We start from the raw sequence: 24106 nt of genomic DNA on the forward strand, positions 1-24106 counted from the left end.
CAGTGATTCCAAATCAGCCCTCAAAGCTTTTTGTCCTAGGCAAAGATTGCCTTCTTACAGACTGCTCCCAAGCTGACTTTCCCACCGAAAGTGAAATCAGCAGAGATAAGTTGAGATCAAGGAAAAGCCTTTCAACAATCTCCATAGTATTATGACATAAATGATCTGTTTCCAGATAGAAATGCAAATCAATTAGCTTTAACTTTAAACTTTTCCTCAGATCTGAAAAGTCAATCGATACACTAACTCAACTTGTTTAGAAGTTATCTTCAGCCCTTCTTTGATCTGGGATAGCAACGAGAATAATTTGCCCTCTTCTGACTTTGAGACCGGAGAAGCCAGATTGTCTCCTCACAATATTTCATCAGGCTCTCCTAATGTTGAACTTCCAAAATCACACACATTTACTAACATTACATGGGCCTTTTTTTGCTTTGTAATTAACAAAGCCTGGAGATAGTGAGGACTGCAGATGCTGGAAAATCAGAGTCAGTGGCAGCACGGTGGCTCAGCAGTTAGCACTGCTGCCTCACAGCACCAGGGTCCAAGGTTCAATTCCAGCCTTGGGTGATTGTGTGGAGTTTGCACATTCTCCCGTGTCTGTGTGGGTTTCCTCTGGGTGCTCCCGTTTCCTCCCACAGTCCAAAGGTGTGCAGGTCAGGTGAATTGGCCATGCTAAATTGCCTGTGGTGTTAGGTGCATCAGTCAGAGGGAAATGGGTCTGGGTGGGTCACTCTTCGGAGGGTCGGTGTGGACTGGTTGGGCCGAAGGGCCTGTTTCCACATTGTAAGTAATCGAATCTAATAAAATGTGGAGAGCATCAGAAGAGCAGGAGAGTCAATTTTTCAGACAGGACCCTTCATCAGGACGACTCTTGTGTTTTCTGATGCTGCTTGACCTGCTGTGCTTTTTACCAGCTCCACATTTTATTGAAATCACCAACCCTGTCTACCACTCCTCAGATCAGATATTCTTCCATCCGTCCTACATTTTAAAAATACCATTTCAAATGTCATAAATAATCTTAAAAGTGTATTTTCAACTTGGTCTCTTTGGAACATTGGTGTCATGTTGGATTCTGAAATGAGTTTTTGATGTTATATTTGTGCTATCACGAAGACTACCTATTGCCACCATCATAACATCAACAGACTTAGTCCCTAACTCTGCTCATCCGTTGCTAATACCCTCATGCATGCCTTCATTACACCTAGAATTGACTATTTCAGCACAATCCAAGTTGGTTTCTCACATTCCACCCTCTGTAAACTTGAAGTCGTCCAAAACTCAGCTGCCAATGCCTTAATTTGCAGTAACTGCTGTTTTCTTAACTGTTTCTCTAACACCCAATATTCGTTGATTTATATTAACTCCTGGTTAAGCATCTCTTGACTTTAAAATTCTCATCCTTGTTTACAAATCACTCCAAGACAATTCTCACTTCTGACTTCTAGACTTCACTCCAGTACAGTACCAAATGGCTACTCAACTATCAAGATGTTATCATTCAATTGAAATATTAACTGATTCCCATAGGATGAACACAGGATTTGAAGCACAATTTTAAAAACGAACAAAGAAACACTTTGATCTGAGCAACATATATATCTCAATAAACATCTCAAAAATAACAGATGATCTGGTCAAAGGCAAATGGCTATTTGCAGGAATTGATGCACAATTTAGTTACCACATTTCCTTTATTACAATAGTGATTTGCACTTCACGAGTACCTAATTTGTGCAAGGATTTTGAGATATCCAAAGATTATGAAAGGTGCAATATAAATGTGAATTTTCATTATTGTAAAACATAGCAGTAGCTGTCCTGTAATGTTGTAAAGACCAGTCAAGACTGAGTACATTACTCAGTTAAAGTTCTAAGATAGTTGTATCAGAGCATGTTACTATCAGCTATTGGCTATGGTTAAATAGAAAATTGTTGGTGAAATTTGGAAAACGGAGAGTATGGTAGGATGGAGCATTGGAGTTGGAAATGAAACAAAAGAGGAACAAAATCACAATGTAGCAGAGATTTTCAAATCTTATTTCACATTGTCACCTCATGGTTTGAGCTTGTAACTGCATGTAGATTCAAACCCAGTTATTTTTAATAGAATTGAAGTCATAGATAATTTTAAAAGGCAGGAAAAATAACTGAAGTTGTACTATATGAGCAATTACAGTGTCATCATCTTCTTGAAATGAGAGTAGCTTCTGCCAAATTACACGGTTTGTCTATCCTCAGATGAGTCAGTAGGTTAATTCTGAAGACTCTGGGCTTGAGAAATGAAAGGCAAGAGTTGCCCTGAGCAAAGGGAATTTTAGAACCAGATTTTTGCTCTCTCTTCTGCTTTTGCCATTTTTCTGCATTAGAGTTTAAATGGTTAGTTTTTGACTGTTGAATGAAATGCTACCACATGGTAAGGGTTACAGCAAGTGCTTTCCATGCACTAATGTGAGTTTGCAATTGAAAATATCACAGCAGTGACCTTTCTGAAAAGTCACCATCAAGGAAACGATTCAGTACACCATTAGCAGTCCTTTTACTGTCTTCCAAAAATGGTGCAACTGAGTCTTTGGGAAAGATGTCTCCATAAGAGGACAGATTATTTAGTCTACTTGTTATTGTTGTCATCATATTTCTATATGGCATTGAAAGTGGGGTTATAAATCAAAGGCACTTTCAAGCACTGGAGAATGCCTGTGCAAGATACTCGAAGTCAAGCCAGAAGATAAATGGACAACTCCAGCATTCTCACCAGAGCCAATTCCTAAGGTATTGCAACCTTGGCCATGCAAAATCAATTGTGCTGATCTCCACACTGCTAAGTAATTGACTTCTAAAACTGATCGTTTTCTCAAGACGTCTGGATGACACCTGATCTCAAGGAGGTCAGAGAAAATGTTTTAAGGACACGCTGAAATCTTCATTTATCATGTAGGTAATTATGTCAGTAGACCGGTCCAGAGAATGAAAGTTAAAATTCCACCACAGCTGTTTGAAAATTTTTACTCGGGTAAAAATTCAAAATCTAAAAGCTCTTAACGATAAAAGTGATCATGAAGCTGCCATTAAAAACACAACTGATTCACACCTGTTTTTTTAGACTAGCGAGTATGACATCCTTACCCAGGTTTATGTGTGACTCTAGCTCCACACAAACATGGTTGTTACTTCAATGACTTTGGAAAAAGCCTAGATAGACATTGAATTGTATCAACCTGCCATTGGTTCAAAGGGAAGCCCCTACCACCACTTCATGCTCTCCTACCTCCTGAGAATAATTTTTTGAAAACATGGACAAACATTTATTATGCCTCCTGTACAGATGCTGCTGGCACTACAACGAGAACATAATTTATTTATATAATGCTTTTAAAATACCTCAAGATACTTCACAGGAGTGTGGCAAAAAAATGATACTGAACCATATAAGAAGAGACTAGGTCAGGTAATCAAAGGCTCAGTTAAAGAGGTCGATATCAAGGAGTATCTTATAGGAAGAAAGGAGGTTTGATAGAGTAGCGTAGAAAGACAATCCCACAACAATGTGCAAGTCAACTGAAACGCCACCAATAAGAAGAAGAAAGTGCAGTGAATAAAAACAGAGAGGTTTAAGAGACCAGAGAGTTATGGGGTTGAGGATTTTACAGAGATACAGGGTGGGATTTAATGCCCTTCTCCTGCCATGATAAATTTGGTGTTGAGAGGGCATTTAACCAGGCGAGTCATTGAGATGTACAGCACAAAAGCAGACCCTTCGGTCCAACTTGTCCATGCCGACCAGATATTCCAACCCCAATCTAGTCCCACCTGCCAGCACCCGGCCCATATCCCTCCAAACCCTTCCTCTTCATATACCCATCCAGATGCCTTTTCAATATTGCAATTGTACTGGCCTCCACCACTTCCTCTGGCAGCTCATTCCATTAATGTACCACCCTCTGCATGAAAAAGTTGCCCCTTAGGTCTCCTTTAGTTTTACATCTACTGGACAGACATGATTTGAAACTAGCCCAAAATAGTTGAAAGAAAAATGTCCTTTTGATGATGAATCTTTAGGGTCATAAGTTAAATTAATATTAGCTGTCTCAAATGCAACTCATAGGAGATGTAAGCCCAGGACGTAAAACTATCCATAAATTGCCACTAATTGTATAGCTTCACTCAAGGAAGATACAGGGATAGATGGTGTGACAAACAAAAATATCTTGCTGGGTGATTTGTTAGAGAACAACAACACATAATGCTAAAGAACTAATAATTTTATTCATAAACTATTAATACCACCCTATCCAATTAATATCTGCTTCATAATCATAGCCAATAAGTTACTGTTTGAGGTACAATTCACAAAACACTTTTGACAGGGGACAAAAACTGGACCCAAAACGTTAACTCTACTTTGTCTCCACAGATGCTTATAGGCCTGAGTTTCCCCAACAATTTCAATTTTTATTTCAGATTTCCGTATCTGCAGTTCTTTGTTGTATTTTGATAGGAATTTGATTTGTTATACTAATACTAAATTATAGAAAAGTATAAGCGTAAAAGAGCCATATTCTGTTTAACAAGAGCATAAGAGAGAGGAACGGCAGTAGGCTTTTTAGCTTCTTGAGCCCTCTCTACCATTCAGTGAGATTATGGTGAGCTACATAGAACACCACTTTTTGTGTACTAGCCTTTGATATTGATCAGTCTCAGCATTGGGGATCATACCTCCAATCTGATTAAATCTGTGGCAGCAAAGCCCATGGATGGCCTTCCGCACTAATTGGGGCACAAAATGGGCAATTCAAGCCAATTAAAGGTCTTATCTTACCATTGCTGCTATTAACCCAGCAATACACGAAGGGCTTGCCATTTATCTGGCATGTCTATAAAACTTTGTTCGTGGGCCTAATTGAGATAACTGGCATCAGGTACGGAGAAAGGTGGTACTGAAAGCCAGCTGCTGTGGCCTCAGACCTAATCATTGTACTTTAGGTGGATATAACACTAACAGCAGCAATTACCTCCCTGAGGGTCCTCTCCTTCAATAGAGTTGCATCTCTCTGATTGGTCAAAACACCCCTCAACATTTGGTGATCTTTAATACTCAAATTTACCATTTTCAAATCTGAAAATGCCCATTCTCCTCAGAATATCCTGGAAGAGTGAGGTATTCTCAATGACTTGTGCAACACATGAAGCTATTGCAGTAGCAGCAGACATGATATTTTCCACTAACAGGATGCTATTGACCAGCCAAAAGAAAATGTTCTGTCAGAGTTCAACAAGCACTGTGCTGAAATAGACTTCTGCTTCTCACCCTGTCCATACAGATTTTCTGATTAGCCATTTCTCTGATAGTGACAATCTATAACAGGCACTCTACTCTGATAGCAACAGCCAGGATTGGCCCATTTTCACCAGATCCAACAGCAAAAAGGCATCAACTGACCAACCTAATTCTACACTGTTAATTTTCATGGAATCCATTCCAGTGTATTAGGTCAATGTCAGGTTTTTCCCACCTGGTTCGTGTGATGGTCATGAGTGTCTGGACTCCCTATCCATCCCAAGTTTCAGAAATTGAAAAGCCATTCCACAGGAGTAACTGCAGAAATTGTATTCAACATTTTGCACATTATATTAAGTTTTGAGCAGAACAATATGAAACTACAAGCAGGAAATTTGACCTTTCTTTATAGTGCTGTGTAACATTAACACAACACCTGGACAGCATTCATTATTATCATATTTGTAAAAACTAGCCAAGTTGTAACAATCGTTTACAGTCTAAGTCAATGGTTCAACCTGAACTTACAGTTTGAAGCTCAAAATATTTTCAAATCAATGTTATTGCACACCTCTGGGACAGGTGGGACTTGAACATTTAGCAATTTTAGGTCAAGCTACCCAGGGCATTTTGTTTGCCATATAAATTTATCTTACCAATTCTACACCTACAATGACTTTGAATTGGCTCTATTAACTTCTGTTAAGTCTGGATATAATACCGGCAAGGAGCAATTGTGACACCATCGATGACCCTTTTCATCGAAATAAAAACAAAGTGCTGGAGAAAGTCAGATAATTTGGTGACATGTGTGGAAAGAGAAACAGAGTTAATGCTTCAAATCCAATATGACTCTTCAGACTTAAAATATTAACTCTGTTTCTCTCTCCTTAGCTGCTTCTAGATCTTCTGAGTTTTTTCAGTACTTCCTGTTTTTATTTAAGACCTCCAGCATCTGCAATAGTTTGTTGAGAGAGGACTGAGGGCAGGAATTAGCTAGGAGGATTTGCATTGCTTTTTGAGGACAGGGTATGTCTGTGTAATTTTCCATGTTGCCAGGTAGATGGCAGTATTGTAGCTGGACTAGGGGCATAATTACTCCTGGAGCACAAATTTTCAGTTCTATTGCCGGAATGCAAATGTTTGCATTTTGTTTACAGTAACCAGTGCCTTCAGCTGTTTCTTGGTACCATGTGAGGTGAATTGAATTGGCTTAAGGCTAGTCTCTGTGACACTGAAGACCTCAGTAGAAGGTCAAGATGGATCATCCACTCAGCATTTCTGACTGAGGATGGATATAAATTCTCACCTGATATGCTGGCCTCCTCCATCATTGAGGATAGTGATATTAGTGGAGTTTCCTGAAGGATCTATGATTTGTAGGATTTCATAGCTCCTGGTATCATATCCTGCTTCCACTGTTTGGCATGCAAGTAGTGTGATAGCTTCACCAGGTTGACACATCATTTTTAGGTATGTTCGGTGATGCTTTTGGTATGCTGTCCTGCACTCTTCATTGAACTAAGATTGGTTACCTGATCATAGAGTGAGGGATATACTGGACCAGTGAGGATACAGATTGAATATAGTTCTGCTATTGATGGCTCATAGCACCTCACAAAGTCAAATCTTGAGATGCAAGATCTGTTCAAACTTTATCTCATTTAGCATAAAACAATATAGGATATCCTCAGTGTGAAGATCCAGCCTGATTTCACCTCCACAAGGACTATGTAATAGTTGCCCCTATCAGTACTGTCATGAACAAATACAATAACATGGATGGAGGTAGATTAGAGGGAATAAGGTCAAGAAGGTTTCTCTCACCACCTGCCACAGTCTCAATCTAGCAGATACGCCCTTTTGGATTCAGCTAGTAGTGGTGCTGCCAAGCCACTCTTAGTGCTGGATATTGATGTTCCCTACTCAAATACTTTCTGTGAACTTACTACCCTTAGTATTTCCTTCAAGTTCTGTTCAGCATCAGGAGTACTGATACTTCAACTGTGAGAATTAGCCAAAGATTTCCTTGACCTGAAGCCGTAAGACTACATGGGGTCCAGTGAAGATGTTGAGGACCCCCATGGCAACTCCCTCCTGTCTATATAATACTATGCTACCAGCTCTGGTGCATCTGTCCTACCAATGGAGCAAGACTTAATCACGGATGCTATTGTTGGTGTTTATAATAGTGTTTGCGTGTGCGGATATAGATGGCAAAGCAAAGAAAGATACAAATCAATGGTTTAATTTGTGCAAGGGAGGGAGATGTAAAATATGGATGTGAACATTTTATATGAATAAATCAAAAAGAATTGCTTACTGATTATAAGTGATTATGATAATATAATAGATTTTTAATAAATGAATCCAAAATTATATAAATGACTACTGAATTTCAGTACAAGACATTGAACTCAAATCCAGGTCAAACAACTGCTTGAAACCAATTTCAATCCACAGCTTTTAGTGTTTGATGTAAGCTAAAGCTCCTTTGGCATTTAGAATAAACACTGCCAATCAGCTGGGAGTTTGGCCGTGTCATTTCTCATCCATCAGCCTCACTGAGAATCAAATAAACAGAGCAGCATGAGTCATGATTAAGGAAACTGCATGAGCCTGCTTACCTTGACTATCCCATTTCCTGCTTAACTTATTTATATACAGGTAGTTTGTGCTACTGCACAGGCATTGTACAAAATTTTCAGAAGAATCCTTATTAAATGACAATTTGATTAGTGAACCCACTAATGGTAATCTTCATGGCAGTGTTTCTTGGTTTCAGTGATGATGAGTCACCATGAAGCCAAAATGGAACTAGAGGATAAAGGTTAGATGAATCATGTTAAGTTCTACAGGCAGCTCCTTAGATAATTAAGCAGTCTGTGACCTCATGCAATAAAATCTGTGTAACATCCAGGCTTGGGCTAATAAATCTCAAGTAACATGTGTGCCACATAAGTGCCAGAAATTAACCATCTTCAACGTGAAAGAAACTATAAGCGGCGACTCTTGACAATCACATGCAAAACAGTCATTAATTCTCCCACCGCAATGACCTGGATGTCACCATTAACCAGAAACCTAACTAAATCAGCTATCTACACACTGTTTCTACAAGAGCAAGTCAGAGAATGGGTCGTTTATGGCACGTGGCTCACCTCCTGACTTCTCAAAGACTTTCCACTGTCTACAAGGCACAAGTCAGAAGTGTGATGGAATACTGTCCACTTGACTGGATAAGTACAATTCCAAAGCACTTTTCACAATCTCTGCAGAGATAGAACAAAGAACAATATAGCACCGGAATAAGCCCTTTGGCTCTCTAAGCCTGCACCGATACATTTTGTCCTTTCATATTAAATCTGTCTCCACTTGCAGGATATATATCCCTCTATTCCCTTCCATGTATTTGTCCAGGTGCTTCTTGAATGCTGCTATGCTTCCACCACCTCCTCCAGCAGCGCGTTCCAAGTACTCACCACCCTTTGTGTGAAAAACGTGCCTCAGGCATTTTGTTTAAACTTTCCATCCCACACCTTGAACCTATGTTCCTAGTAATTGACACCTCCACCCTGGGAAAAATCCTTATATTTTCCACTCTATCTATGACATTCACAATCTTATAAACTTCTATCAGGTCACTCCACAACATCCTGCATTCCAGTGAAAACAAACCCAGTCTATCCAATTTTATTCAGAGCTAAAATCCCCCATAGGCAATATCCTAGCAAACCTTTTCTGTGTACTCTCTCCAAAGCATCCGCATCCTTCTGGTAGTGTGGTGACCAGAACTATAAGTGATATTCTAAGTGTGGCCTAACTGAAGTTCTATAAGTGAAGAAAGTGAGGACTGCAGATGCTGGAGATCAGAGTCGATATTGTGGTGCTGGAACAGCACAGCAGGTCAGACAGCATCCAAGGAGCAGGCGAATCTTGCTCCTTCCAATGAGGGGAAGCATGCCATTAGCGTTTTTTACTACATTATCTATCTTTGCTGCCACCTTCAGTGATCTGTGAACCTGCACACCCAGATCTCCCTGCATATCAATACTTCTAAGGGTTCTGCTATAGTTAGTTAGATAGATAGTTAATGTTTAAAAAATAATTCAAACTCCCAGTTATTTTCTGAAAGAACGATGCCGCAAGATTTTGCATTTCCAAACAAGTTGGAGGTGATTTCCTCGAATTCCAGGAGCAGCAATTACTGTTTTATATGGTATTGCATTTTTTTGGAACTTTGGAGAAAAATAAGTCATAAAATAGTACTTTTAAAAGAGAGAGGAACAAACAAAGGCAGCACATGGTCTGTGCAGGAGAGAGAGAGAGAGAGAAAGAAACCCACACTGCTCTCTGAACCTGTGCAGTTACTGCCTTTGCTGTTGAATTCATGTAATGCTGGACATCAGAGTGTGTCTGGGAAAGTTAACATACAGTGAAATTCACAACTGATCTTGGAGGAACCTGTTTGGGAGAGGTCACAGCACAGAAACAGATAAGCAAATGGTTTTAAGTATTGCCTTACAATAAGTCTGCAGTAGTGAGTAGAGTGGATTCTTTCTTGATGATATGTTTTGTGGGATATGTCTCTTGATTAAACTTAAAAATATAAGCCACAAGTATTAAGTTAGCCTGGAGCAGTGTTTTGTAGAGGAATAAAATGGTGCTACTTTCTGGGTCTGCAGATTGGAAGAAGCAAAAATGGTCCTTAGTAGAATGATGTGCTCTTCTTGTCAGATGTGGGAGTTTAGGGAGAATTTACATGTTACTGATGATTATATCTGCAATAAATGCCGTTGGTTACGAATCCTATCAGATTGAATGGATTGGTTGGAGCGACAGTTAGAGGCAATGAGGAATTTACAAGAGCATGGGGGGGTGATGGATGGCAGTCATAGGAAGGGGGGGGGGGGAAAGTCACAGATACAGTCACATAGATGGGTTAACTCCAGGAAAGGTATGAGAGGTAGGCAGGTAGTGCAGGAGTCTTCTGTGGCTATCCCCATTTCAAACAAGTAGGCTGTTTTGGAAGATGTAGAGGATGATGGATTCTCAGGGGAATGTACACGAACAGTCAAGTTTCTGGTATTGAGACTAGCTCTAATGCAATGAGGGGTACGTCGGGTTCCAAGAGATCGATTATGTTAGGAGACTCCCTAGTCCGAGGCACAGACAGATGTTTCTGTGGCCAGCAGCGAAAAATCAGAATGGTGTATTGCCTCACGGATGCCAGGATCAAGGTGGCTCAGAGAGGTAATCTGAGGTAACCCTCTTCGCTGTTCACTACACCTCCAATTTTGGTGTCATCTGCAAACTTACTAACTGTACCTCTTATGATCACATCCAAATCATTTATGTAAATGACAAAAAGTAGTGGACCTAGCACTGATCCTTGTGGCACTCCACTGGTCACAGGCCTCCAGTCTTGAAAAACAACCCTCCACCACCAACCTCTGTCTTTTACCTTTGAGCCAGTTCTGTATCCAAATGGCTAGTTCTCCCTGTATTCCATGAGATCTAACCTTGCGAATCAGTCTCCCATGGGGAACCTTGTCGAATGCTTTACTGAAGTCCATATAGATCACATCTACCGCTCTGCCCTCATCAATCCTCTTTGTTACTTCTTCAATAAGCTTAATCAAGTTTGTGAGACATGATTTCCCACGCACAAAGCCATGTTGACCATCCCGAATCAGTCCTTGCCCTTCCAAATACATCCAATTCTGGATCAGTGGTGCTGGAAGAGCACAGCAATTCAGGCAGCATCCGAAAAGCTTCGAAATCGACGTTTCGGGCAAAAGCCCTTCATCAGGAATAAAGGCAGAGAGCCTGAAGCGTGGAGAGATAAGCTAGAGGAGGGTGGGGGTGGGGATAGAGTAGCATAGAGTACAATAGGTCAGTGGGGGAGGAGATGAAAGTGATAGGTCAGGGAGGAGAGGGTGGAGTGGACAGGTGGAAAAGGAGCTGGGCAGGTCGGACAAGTCCGGACAAGTCAAGGGGATCGTGTTGCTGGAGGTTAGAAACTAGGATGAGGTGGGGGAAGGGGAAATGAGGAAGCTGTTGAAATCCACATTGATGCCCTGAGGTTGAAGTGTTCCGAGGCGGAAGATGAGGTGTTCTTCTTCCATGCGTCTGGTGGTGAGGGAGCGGCGGTGGAGGAGGCCCAGCACCTCCATATCCTCGGCAGAGTGGGAGGGGGAGTTGAAATGTTGAGCCACGGGGCGGTTTGGTTGATTGGTGCGGGTGTCTCGGAGATGTTCCCTAAAGCGCTCTGCTAGGAGGCGCCCAGTCTCCCCAATGTAGAGGAGACCGCATCGGGAGCAATGGATACAATAAATGGTATGAGTGGATGTGCAGGTAAAACTTTGATGGATGTGGAAGGGTCCTTTAGGGCCTTGGATGGAGGTGAGGGAGGAGGTGTGGGCACAGGTTTTACAGTTCCTGCGGTGGCAGGGGAAAGTGCCAGGATGGGAGGGTGGGTCGTAAGGGGGCGTGGACCTGACCAGGTAGTCACGGAGGGAACGGTCTTTGCGGAAGGCGGAGAGGGGTGGGGAGGGAAATATATCCCTGGTGGTGGGGTCTGTTTGGAGGTGGCCTTCCAAATACATGTACATCCTGTCCCTCAGGATTCCCTCCAACAATTTGCCCACCACTGAGGTAAGGCTCAATGGTCTATAGTTCCCTGGCTTGTCCATACCACCCTTCTTAAATAGTGGCACCATGTCTGCCAACCTCCAGTCTTCCGATACCTCATCTGTGACTACTGATGATACAAATATCTCAGCAAGAGGCCCAGCAATCACTTTTCTAGTTTCCCACAGAGTTCTCGGGTACACCTGATCAGGTCCTGGGGTTTTATCCACCTTTACCCGTTTCAAGACATCCAGCACTTCCTCCTCTGTAATCTGGACATTTCACAAGATGTCACCATCTATTTCCCTAAATTCTATATCTTCCATATCCTTTTTCACTGTAAATACTGATGCAAAATATTAATTTTGTATCTCTCCCACTTTCTGCGGCTCCAAACAAAGGCCGCCTTGCTGATCTTTGAGGGGCCCTATTCTCTCCCTAGTTACCCTTTTGTCCTTAATATATTTGTAAGAACCTTTGGATTCTCCTTAATTCTATTTGCCAAAGCTATCTCATGTCCCCTTTTTGCCCTCCTGATTTTCCTCTTAAGTATACTCCTACTTCCTTTATACTTTCTAAGGATTCACTCGATCTATCTGATCTCACCTTTCATATGCTTCCTTCTTTTTCTTAACCAAACCGTCAATTTCTTTAGTCATTTAGCATTCATATCTGGATTACTCCTGGTGCTGCGAGCTGGTGAGAGTAGGATTAGGAGGATAGAGCAGATGAATGGATGGCTGAGGAGCAGGTGTATGGGAGAAGGATTCACATTTTTGGATCATTGGAATTTCTTCTGGGTTAGAACTGACCTGTACAAGAAGGACTGATTGCACCTGAATTGGAAGCGGACTAATATACTGGCAGGGAGATTTCCTCGAGTTGCTCAGGAGGAGCAGCTAGTAAGGGAGGGGGGGTGGGATCCAGGGAGATAATGAGGAAAGAGGTCAATCTGAGGCTGGTACAGTTGAGAAAAGAAGCGAGTCAAACAGTTAGGACAGGCAGGGACAAATCAGAGAACAAGGTAGGACTGATAAATTAAACTGCATTTACTTCATGCAAGAAGCATAACAGGGAAGGCAGATGAATTCAGGGCATGGTTAGGAACATGGGACTAGGATATCATAGCAATTACAGAAACATGGCTCAGGGATGGGCAGGACTGGCAGCTTAATGTTCCAGGATATAAATGCTACAGAAAGGACAGAAAGGGGGGCAAGAGAGGAGGGGGAGTGGCGTTTTTGATAAGGGATAGCATTATAGCTGTACTGAGGGAGGGTAGTCTCAGAAATACATCAGGGAAGTTATTTGGGTTGAACTGAGAAATAAGAAAGAGATGATCACCTTGTTGGGATTGTATTATAGACCCCCTAATAGTCAGCGGGAAACAGAAACAAATTTATAAGGAGATTTCAGTTATCTCTAAGAATAATAGGGTCATTATGATAGGGGATTTTAACTTTCCAAACACAGACTGGGACTGCCATAGTGTTAAGGGTTTAGATGGAGAGAAGTTTGTTAAGTGTGTACAAGAACATTTTCTGATTCAGTAGGTGGATGTACCTACTAGAGAAGGTGCAAAATTTGACCTACTCTTGGGAAATAAGGCAGGGCAGGTGACTGAGGTGTCAGTGAGGGAGCACTTTGGGGCCAGCGACCATAATACTTTTAGCTTTAAAATAGTGATGGAAAAGGATAGACCAGATCTAAAAGTTGTAGTTCTAAATTGGAGAAAGGCCAATTTTGACAGTATTAGGCAAGAACTTCCAAAAGCTGTTTGGGGGCAGATGTCCGCAGGTAAAGGGACGGCTGAATAATGGGTAGCCTTCAGAAATGAGATAACGAGAATCCAGAGACAGTATATTCCTGTTAGGGTGAAAGGAAAGGCTGGTTGATATAGGAGATGCTGGATGACTAAAGAAATTGAGTTAAAAATTGCACAACACCAGGTTACAGTCCAACAGGTTTATTTGGAAGCACTAGCTTTCGGAACGCTGCTCCTTCATCAGGTGGTTGTGGAGTATAATATTGTAGGACACAGAATTTATAGCAAAAGTTTACAGTGTGATGTAACTGAAATTATGTATTGAAAAAGATCTGGATTATTTGTTAAGTCTCTCATCTTTTAGAATGAACATGATGGTTTCAGTTCTTTCATAATGTAATTCACAGAACTTTTTTAAAGTTACATTCTCAAGTTTGTAGATGACGCCAAAATTAGAGGTGTAGTGGACAGCAAAGAGGGTTACCTCAGATTACAACAGGATCTGGACCAGATGGGCCAATGGGCTGAGAAGTGGCAGATGGAGTTTAATTCAGATAAATGCGAGGTGCTGCATTTTGGGAAAGCAAATCTTAGCAGGACTTATACACTTAATGGTAAGGACCTAGGGAGTGTTGCTGAACAAAGAGACATTGGAGTGTAGGTTCATAGCTCCTTGAAAGTGGAGTCGCAGGTGAAGAAGGCGTTTAGTATGCTTTCCTTTATTGGTCAGAATATTGAGTACAGGAGTTGGAGGTCATGTTGCGGCTGTACAGGACATTAGTTAGGCCACTGTTGGAATGTTGCGTGCAATTCTGGTCTCCTTCCTATCGGAAAGATGTTTTGAAACTTGAAAGGGTTCAGAAAAGATTTACAAGGATGTTGCCAGGGTTGGAGGATTTGAGCTACAGGGAGAAGCTGAACGGGCTGGGGCTGTTTTCCCTGGAGCATCGGAGGTGAGGGGTGACCTTATAGAGGTTTACAAAATTATGAGGGGCATGGATAGGATAAATAGACAAAGTCTTTTCCCTGGGGTCGGGGAATCCAGAACTAGAGAACATAGGTTTAGGGTGAGAGGGGAAAAGATATAAAAGAGACCTCAGGGACAACTTTTTCACGCAGAGGATGGTACGTGTATGGAATGAGCTGTCAGAGGATGCGGTGGAGGTGGTACAATTGCAACATTTAAGAGGCATTTGGATGGGTATATGAATAGGAAGGGTTTGGAGGGATATGGGTCGGGTACTGGCAGGTGGGACTAGATTGGGTTGGGATATCTGGTCGGCACGGACGGGTTGGACCGAAGGGTCTGTTTCCATGCCGTACATCTCTATGACTCTAACTAGTGTCATGTCGGCCCAGATTGAAGGTGTTAGCTCCTTATGTGAGGCTGTCTGTGTCACAATGGTCAGACTGATTCTAATCTAAAAAACGGATTTACAGAACCTTACATGGATTCATTCAGCTTTTGGGCAAAATAAAATGTAATTCTGCAAGTACAAATTCACCCCACAAACTTATGTGTGTGTGTGTGTGTGGGCGCATGCATGTGGGTGTGTGTGAGGGCGGGTGTGTTTATGAGTGTCTGTGAGCGTGTGTGTGAGTGTGAGTGTCAAGGTGTATAAGTCTGTGAGAGGGTGCATGTAGGTGTGAGTGTATGTGTAGCCTATGAGAGCTTATGTATGAGAAAGGGTCTGTAGGAGAGTATATGTGTCTGTAGGAGTGTGTGGGGGGGGAGTATCTGTGTCTGTGAGTGTGTGTCTGTCTGTCTGTGAGTGTGCGTCTGTGTCTGTGTGTGTCTGTGTCTGTATCTGTCTGTGGTGCAGTGGCGTCACCTGAAGTGTGACCTGAACCCAAGGTCTCGGTTGAGGCCATCCCCATGGGTACCGAACTTGGATAGTGAAACCGATCTCTCTCTGTCACACACACACACACACACACACACACACACACACACACACACACACACACACACACACACACACACACACACACACACACACACACACACACACACACACACACACACACACACACACACACGTTCACACATCGATTCCCACACTCACACCCGCTCACAGACTTATGCCCCTTTTCACTCACACATACACACTCTCTCACAGATACTCATAATCATACCTGCCCCCATGCACACACACATATAAGTTTGTGGGGTGAATTTGTACTTGCTGAATTACATTTTATTTTGCTCAAAAACTGCATGAATCCATGTAAGATTCTGTAAGTCTGTTTTTTAGATTAGAATCAGTCTGAACATTGTGGCACAGACTGTTTCACATCGGGCACTCACACCTTCAATGTATTATCTGGGCCGACATGACACCAGTTGTTAACGTTCACTTGAGAATATAACTTTAAAGAAGTTCTGCGAATTACGTATGTAAGAACTGAAAGTAACATGTTCATTCTAAAAGATGAGAGACTCAACAAACAATCCTGGTCTTTTTCAATATATAATTTCAGTTACATCACACTGCAAACTTTTGCCATAAATTCTGTGTCTTACGATCTTATACTCCACAACCACCTGATGAAGGAACAGCGCTCTGAAAGCTAGTGCTTCCAAATAAACCTGTTGGACTATAACCTGGTGTTGTGTGATTTTTAACTTTGTACACCCTGTCCAACACCAGCATCTCTAAATCATAAAGAAATTGAGGGTTTGGTTAAGAAAAAGAAGGAAGCAAATGTCAGGCATAGCCAGGATAGATCGAGTGAATCTTTAGAAGAGCACAAAGGCAGTATACTTGAGAGAAATCAGGAGGGCAAAAATGGCACATGAGGTAGCTTTGTCAAATAGAGTTAAGGAGAATCCAAAAGATTTTTACGAATACATTAAGGACAAAAGGGTAACTAGGGAGAGAATAGGCCCCTCAAAGATCAGCAAGGCGGTCTTTGTGTGGAACCACAGAAGATGGGGAAGATACTAAACGAGTATTTTGCGTTGGTGTTTACTGTGGAAAAGGACATGGAAGATATAGACTGTAGGGAAATAGATAGTGACATCTTGAAAAATGTCCATATTCCAGAGGAGGAAGTGCTAGATGTCTTGAAATGCATAAAAGTGGATAAATCCCCAGGACCTGATCAGGTGTACCCTAGAACTTTGTAGGAAGCTAGGGAATTGATTGCTGGGCCTCTTGCTGAAATATTTGTATCATCGATAGTCACAGGTGAGATGCTGGAAGACTGGAGGAAGGTAGTAAGGACAAGCCAGGGAACTGTAGATTGGTGAACACGTTGTTGGAGGGAATCCTGAGGGACAGGATGTTCATGTATTTAGAAAGGCAAGGACTGATTAGGGATAGTCAACATGGCTTTGTGCATCGGAAATCATGTCTCACAAACTTGATGGAGTTTTTTGAAGAAGTAATAAAGAGGATTGATGAGGCCAGAACAATAGACGTGATCTATATGGACTTCAGTAAGGTTCTCTATGGGAGACTGGTTAGCAAGGTTAGACCTCATGGAATACAGGGAGAACTAGCTATTTGGATACAGAACTGGCTCAAAAGTAGAAGACAGAGGGTGGTGGTGGAGGGTCATTTTTCAGACTGGAGGCCTGTGACCTTTGGAGTGCCACAAGAATCGGTGCTGGGTCCACTACTTTTCATCATTTATGTAAATGATTTGGAGGTGAGCATAAGAGGTACAGTTAGTAAGTTTGCAGATGACACCAAAATTTGAAGTATAGTGGACAGTGAAGAAGGTTACCTCGGATTACAATGGGATCTTGAACAGATGGGCCAATGGACTCAGGATGGAGTTTAATTTAGATCAATGCAAGATGTTGCATTTTGGGGAAGTAAGTCTTAGCAGGACTTATACACTTAATGGTAAGGTCCTCAGGAGCATTGCTGAACAAAGAGACCTTGGAGTGCACGTTCATAGCTCCTTGAAAGTGGAGTCGCAGGTAGATAGGATAGTGAAGAAGGCGTTTAGTATGCTTTCCTTTATTGGTCAGAGTATTGAGTACAGGATTTGGGAGGTCATGTTGCGGCTGTACAGGGCATTGGTTCGGCCACTTTTGGAATATTGCATGCAATTCTGGTCTCCTTCCTATCAATCCTTTCTATCCTTCGAAAGAGTTCAGAAAAGATTTACAAAGATGTTGCCAGTGTTGGAGATTTGAGCTATCAATGAGAAGTTGAATAGGTTGGACTGTTTTCCCTGGAGCGTCGGAGGCTGAGGAGTGACCTTATAGAGGTTTATAAAATCATGACGGGCATGGGTAGGATAAATAGACAAAGTCTTTCTTCTGGGGTGGGGGAGTCTATAACTAGAAGCCATAGATTTAGGATGAGACGGGAAAGATATAAAAGAGACCTAAGGGACAACCTTTTCATGCAGAGGATGGTATGTGTATGGAATGGGCTGCCAGAAGAAGTGTTGGACGCTGGTACAACTGCTACATTTAAAAGGCATCTGGATGGATATATGAATAGGAAGGGTTTGGAGGGATATGGACTGGGGGCTGGCAGGTCAGACTAGATTGAGTTGGGATATCTGGTCAGCGTGGACGAGTTGGACCAAAGGGTCTGTTTCTGTGCTGTACATCTCTATGACTCTAAGAATAAACCTTACTATACAATTTTGTACTGCAAAAAAAAAATCCCATGCAAGGACTGCACAAAACACGACATAGGACAAACAGGAAGACAGCTAACGATCCGCATCCATGAACACCAACTAGCCACAAATCGACATGACCAGCTATCCTTAGTAGCCACACACGCAGATGACAAGCAACATGAATTCGACTAGAGCAACACTACTATTATAGGACAAGCCAAACAGAGAACAGCCAGGGAATTCCTAGAAGCATGGCACTCATCCACAGATTCAATCAATAAGCACATCGACCTGGACCCAACATACCGGCCACTGCGACAGACAGCTGGAACTAACAATCGGAAGCGACAGATTCAAACCACTACAAATGCCGGAGGAAAGATCACAGAAGCGCTTCACAGGAGGCTCCCAAGCACTGAGGATGTCACCTAGACAGGGGACGAAACATCTGCAGCACAAATTCCCAGCTCGGCGAACAGGACCACAACGAGCACCCGAGCTACAAATCTTCTCACAAACTTTGAATTTCGTCATTTTATCTTGTAATTACTTAAATTTTAAACTTTGTTTTAGTTTTTCCTTCCACCCAAAAGTTCTCTTCTACTTAACAGAGTCTTGAGGGTTCATTCACCTCTCCTGGATCCAATCAAATCTGTCTCGCAGTTCACCAGAATTCACTTTAACTTCTCCTCAGTGTTCCAGCTTCAAGGCCTCATTTGTATAACATCCCCAGCTAACACATGAGGCCTGCTTCCCACTGGTTGATAATTTTAAAAATCAGAAACACCCTTGGTTTCTGATAGTCCTCTGCTTTTGGATCCAGTGCTTAAACATCTCTGACTGCTGGCAGGCATCTCTCTTTGGGCCCCAATGATTTCCAAACACAAATTGCCAACTTCCATCATAGGGTGGAATTATTGTAGGTTGTAGTTTTCCTTCCTAACTGCAAGCTAGGCAAATCTTCCAGCCATGTTTACCATCAAAAATTCTATGTCTTCAAACTGAAAATGAGTTCCTACCCACATTCCATGTGGTTAATGATAACATTTTCATTTCCTCTGCTTGATGTGCAAACTTGTCTTACATTTATTTCTGTTTTTTTGACTCCCAGTGACATGCACACGACGCAAGACCAAAGCTGCAATTGTCTGTGTCCGTGATATTCATGGATTTATCAGTTTTGTTTTTATATTAATTTGTGGGATGTGGGCTTCACTGGCTGGCCAGCGTCTATTGCCCATCCCTGTTGCCCTTGAGAAGCTGGTGGTGAGCTGCCTTCTTGAACCACTGCAGTCCACCTGCTGAGGGTTGACCCACAACACCATTAGGGATGGAATTCCAGGAATTTGACCCAGTGACAATGAAGGAATAACGATATAGTTCCAAGTCAGGATGGTGAGTGGCTTAGAGAGGAACTTGAAGGTGTGCTTTTCCCATATATCTGCTGCCCATATCCTTCTAGATGGAAGTGGTTGTGGGTTTGGAAGGTGCCATCATTGGATTTTTGGTGAATTTCTGTAGTGCAACTTGTAGATAGCACACACTGCTGCTACTAAGCATCGGTGGTGGAAGGAGTGGATGCTTGTGCATGTGGTGCCAATCAAGTGGACTGCTTTGTCCTGGATGGTGTCAAGCTTCTTGTGTGCTGTTGGGGCTGCACTCATCCAGGCAAGTGGGGAGTATTCCATCACACTCCTGACTTATGCCTTGTAGGTGGTAGGCAGAGTTTGAGGAGTCAGGAGGTGAGTTACTCACCTCAGTATTTCTAGCTTCTGACCTGCTCTTGTAGCCACTGTGTTTATATGGTGAGTCCAGTTGAGTTTCTGGTCAATGGTGACCCTCAGAATGTTGATCGTGGGGGATTCAGTGATGGTAATAACATTGAATGTCCATGGGCAGTGGTTAAATTGTCTCTTATTGGAGATGGTCACAGCCTGGCACTTGTATGGCACAAATGTTACTTGCCACTAATCAGCCCAAGCCTGGATATTGTCCAGATCTTATATTTGGATATGGACTGCTTCAGCATCTGCAGAGTCGCAAATGGTGCTGAACATTGTGCAATCATTGGTGAACATCCCCACTTCAGACCTTGTCATAGAGGGAAGGACATTGGTGAAGTAGCTGAAGATGGTTGGGTCTAGGACACTACTCTGACAAACTCCTGCAGAGATGTCTTGGAGCTGAGATGACTCAACTCCAAAACCACGCCATGTTGCTATATGTCACGTATGACTTCAGCCATTGGAGAGTTTGTCCCCGATACCCATTAATTCCAGTTTTGCTAGGCCTCGTTGATGCCAAATTTGGTTGAATGCAGCCTTGATGTCAAGGCCTGTAACTCTCACTTTACCTCTGGAATTCAGCTCCTTTGTCCATGTTTGAACCAAGGCAGTAGTGAGGTCAGGAGCTGAATGGCCCTGGTGGAATCCAAACTGGGCATCACTGAGCAGGTTATTGATGAGCAGGTGCTGCTTGACAGCACTGCTGATGACACTTTCCATCACTTCACTGATGTTTGAAAGTAGACTGATGGGACAGTAATTGGCAGGGTTGGATTTGTCCTGCTTTTTATGTACAGGACATACCTGGGCAATTTTCCACATTGTTCAGTAGATGCCAGTATTGTAACAGTATTGGAACAGCTTGGCTAGAGAAATGGCAAATTCTGGAGCACAAGTCTTCAGTACTATTCAGTACTGTTGCCAAAATGTTATCAGGGCCCCGAGCCTTTGCAGTATCCTTGTCACCAACTGTTTCTTGATAACGTGTGGTGTGAATTGAACTGGCTGAAGACTGGTACCTGTAACGCTAGAGACCGCTGGAGGAGGCCGAGACGAATCATTCACTCGACACTTCTGGCTGAAGATTATTGCAAAAGCTTCAGCCTTTTCTTTTGCACTGACGTGCTGGAGTCTTCCATCATTGAAGATGTAGATATTTGTGGCACCTCCTCCTCCAGTGAGTTGTTTAATTGATCACCACCATTCACAACTGGATGTGGCAGGACTGCAGAGCTTAGATCTAATTCATTGATTGTGAGACCACTTAGCTCTGTCTATCACTTGCTGCTTATGCTGTTTGGCATGCAAGTAGTCCTGTTTTGTGCTTTCACCCGATTTATATATCATCTTCAGATATGCCTGGTGCTGCTCCTGGTGCCCACCTCTCTCTCCATTGAACTAGGGTTGAACCCTGGCTTGATGGTAATGGTTGAATGGAGGATATGCCGGGTCATGAGGTTACAGATTGTGCTGGACTGCAATTCAGTTGATGTTGATGGCCCACAGTACATCATGAGCTGTTCAATCTATTTGAAGTCTGTCCCATTTAGCACAATGGTAGTACCACAAAAAACACAATAGAAATTATTCTTAATGTGAGGGCAGGACTTCATCTCCAGAAGGACTGTGTGGTGGTTGCACTTACCGATACTATCACGGACAGATGCATATGCAGCCATCAGATTGGTAAGGATGAGGTCAAGTATATTTTTCCTATTTGTTAATTCCACTACCATCTGCCAAAGACTCAGTCTGGCAGCTATGTCTTTAGGACTTTACCATCTTGATCTGTAGTGCTGCTGCCTTGCCATTCTTGGTGGTAGTCATTCAAATACCCCACCCAGAGTACATTTATTGCACTTGCCATCCTTGCTTCCTTTAAGCATTGTTCAACATGGAGGAGTTCCAATTCATCACCTAAGGGAGAATGGTACATGGTAATCAGCAGGAGGTTTCCTTGCCCATGTTTAACCTGAAGCCATGAGACTTTATGGAGTCCGGAGTCAGTGATGAAAACTCCCAGTGCAACTCCCCCATAACTGTATACCAATGTGCCATCACCTCTGCTAGGTCTGTCCTGCCAGTGGTACCAGACATATCCAAGGATGGTGATAGTGGTGTCTGGGACAACTTTGGCACTAGTCCTCAGATGTTAGTGAGGAGGACTTTGCAAGGTCGTCAGGGCTGTTTCTGCCACAGTCTTATCCAGTGCCTAGGTCAATGCCAGGTGATCTGTCCAGTTTCATTTCTTTGAGACTTTGCAGTGATTGGTACAACTGAATGGCTTGTTAGGCCATTTCAGAGGGCAGTTGGGAGTCAACCACATTGCTCTGGATCTGGAGACACATGTAAGGATGGCAGATTTCCCTGAAGGACATTAATGTTAGTAAACTAATACTCAACACTGGAGCCCCTCTGGGGTGCGTACTCAGCTCCTTACTGTACTCACTGTATATCCATGACTGCATTGCTAAATACGAGACTAACACCATTCACAAGTTCGCTGATGACACCACCATAGTCAGTCGAATCTGATATTCCATGAATGGATTAACATAAATTAAAATACTTTACACAATCACCCAAATTGACTTTTCTCATTTTAGTCTACCTGTAAAAATACAGAAAAATTAAAAGACCCAGTCTCTACAAAATTAGAAAGAAAAAAAGTTTTTTTTAGTAAAAGTGACTATAAAAGATTGTCATTAAAATCCAACTGGTTTGTTCATGAATTTTTTGGGAAGGAGGTCTGCCGCTCTTATCTAACCATAAAGCAACTTGATTGCTTCTTAATTTGCCTTCCAAACTTAAGGCACACAGTTGTACCAATTTTTAGCTCACTACTAAGAGCAACATAATATGTATTAAATACAGCCATTGCCAGTAACACTCACTTCTGGAGAGTATTTTTATTAAAACACAGAGGGAGGGAGAGTCAGTCACAGATTGTTCTGATGCACCATGATGGCAGGCTCACAGTGGTAGTAGATTTATTTCCTGTTTCTATGACTGCATGTAATGGAATAAGTGGCAAGAATTAAAAGCAAAAAGAATGTGGTCAAATGATTAATCCTCTTTGTACTGAGTGCCAAAGAAGATTAGTTACCAATACTTGGTTGCATCTATCAGATTGAATACCGCCGTGTGATTTGTAGTCACAGTGCCTCATCCTATTCATTAAAGGAATCACTGGTGTCAATCAGCTGTGGGTCTCATGCACAGCAGGCATGCTACAATATGTTGTGATGAATTGCATTGGTGTAGTGGACTCATCTGTTAACTATATTTCCAGTTGACTGTAGGTCTTCCTCTCTCCTCTCAGGGGTGTTGGCGCAAGATCACAGTGGATGATACTATGCCCTTCGACAAAAATGATAAACTGCTGCTTCCATCTTCAACCTGCCTGGGCGAGCTTTGGCCAATGTTGCTGTCGAAAGCTCTCATAAAGCTTGCAAGCATTGAGTATGTTAAAGCCATTTCTTTGAGGATGGTTATTAATAATAAGTTCAGCATTTTAATTCTTAAAACTTGTGTGTACTATCACAAAAATGTCTCTCCCTACCTTCCAAATTGCACTGAAGTGAAATCTGCAACCTACTGTACATTCTATAATCATTAAAGATGGAATTTTCTATCACATACATTCCACTTAGAATCATAGAATCAAAAGCACAAAAGGAAGACACTCAGCTCATTGTACCTGTACTGGCTCTTTGATAGAGCTATTTGATTAATCCCATTTTCATCTTCTTTCCCCGAAGCCTTGTTTTTTTTTGTCAGGTATTTAACCAATTCCCTTTTGAAAATGCCTGTTGAGTCTGCAACATCTTCCTTCTTCGGCATTGCATGATACACAAAGTAACTCTTCTTCATTCCCTTGTTGCCATTTTTTCAAATTTTTAAATCTGTGACTCTCCTGACATTTACTCAGTCAGCTGGGGATTTGGTTCTGGAGTGAGGTGGGGGGAGGGTAGATTTGGAAACTAGTGAAGTAGGACGAAAGGTCGACACAACATTGAGGGTCGAAGGGCCTGTACTGTGCTGTACTGT

The 24106-nt window shown here is 42.2% G+C and overlaps 1 protein-coding gene across 3 annotated transcripts in view; it reads left to right on the plus strand.

Annotated features, from left to right (window-relative positions):
• Nucleotides 1–24106, plus strand: part of adgb (androglobin) — a 386047-nt gene that overhangs the window by 168211 nt on the left and 193730 nt on the right. For all 3 annotated transcript variants that reach the window (XR_015758508.1, XM_087991569.1, XM_087991570.1), the window contains exon 6: nt 23379–23518. Coding sequence is in view for 2 of the 3 variants with exons in the window: in XM_087991569.1 (XP_087847695.1) it covers nt 23379–23518 (140 nt within the window). In the remaining variant the exon portion in view is untranslated. The remainder of the gene's footprint in view (nt 1–23378; nt 23519–24106) is intronic.

Source organism: Chiloscyllium plagiosum, unplaced genomic scaffold (genome assembly GCF_037043375.1).
Source record: "Chiloscyllium plagiosum isolate Xiang-an unplaced genomic scaffold, Cpla_swu_hap1 HiC_scaffold_10, whole genome shotgun sequence".
Classification (NCBI taxonomy): domain Eukaryota; kingdom Metazoa; phylum Chordata; class Chondrichthyes; order Orectolobiformes; family Hemiscylliidae; genus Chiloscyllium; species Chiloscyllium plagiosum.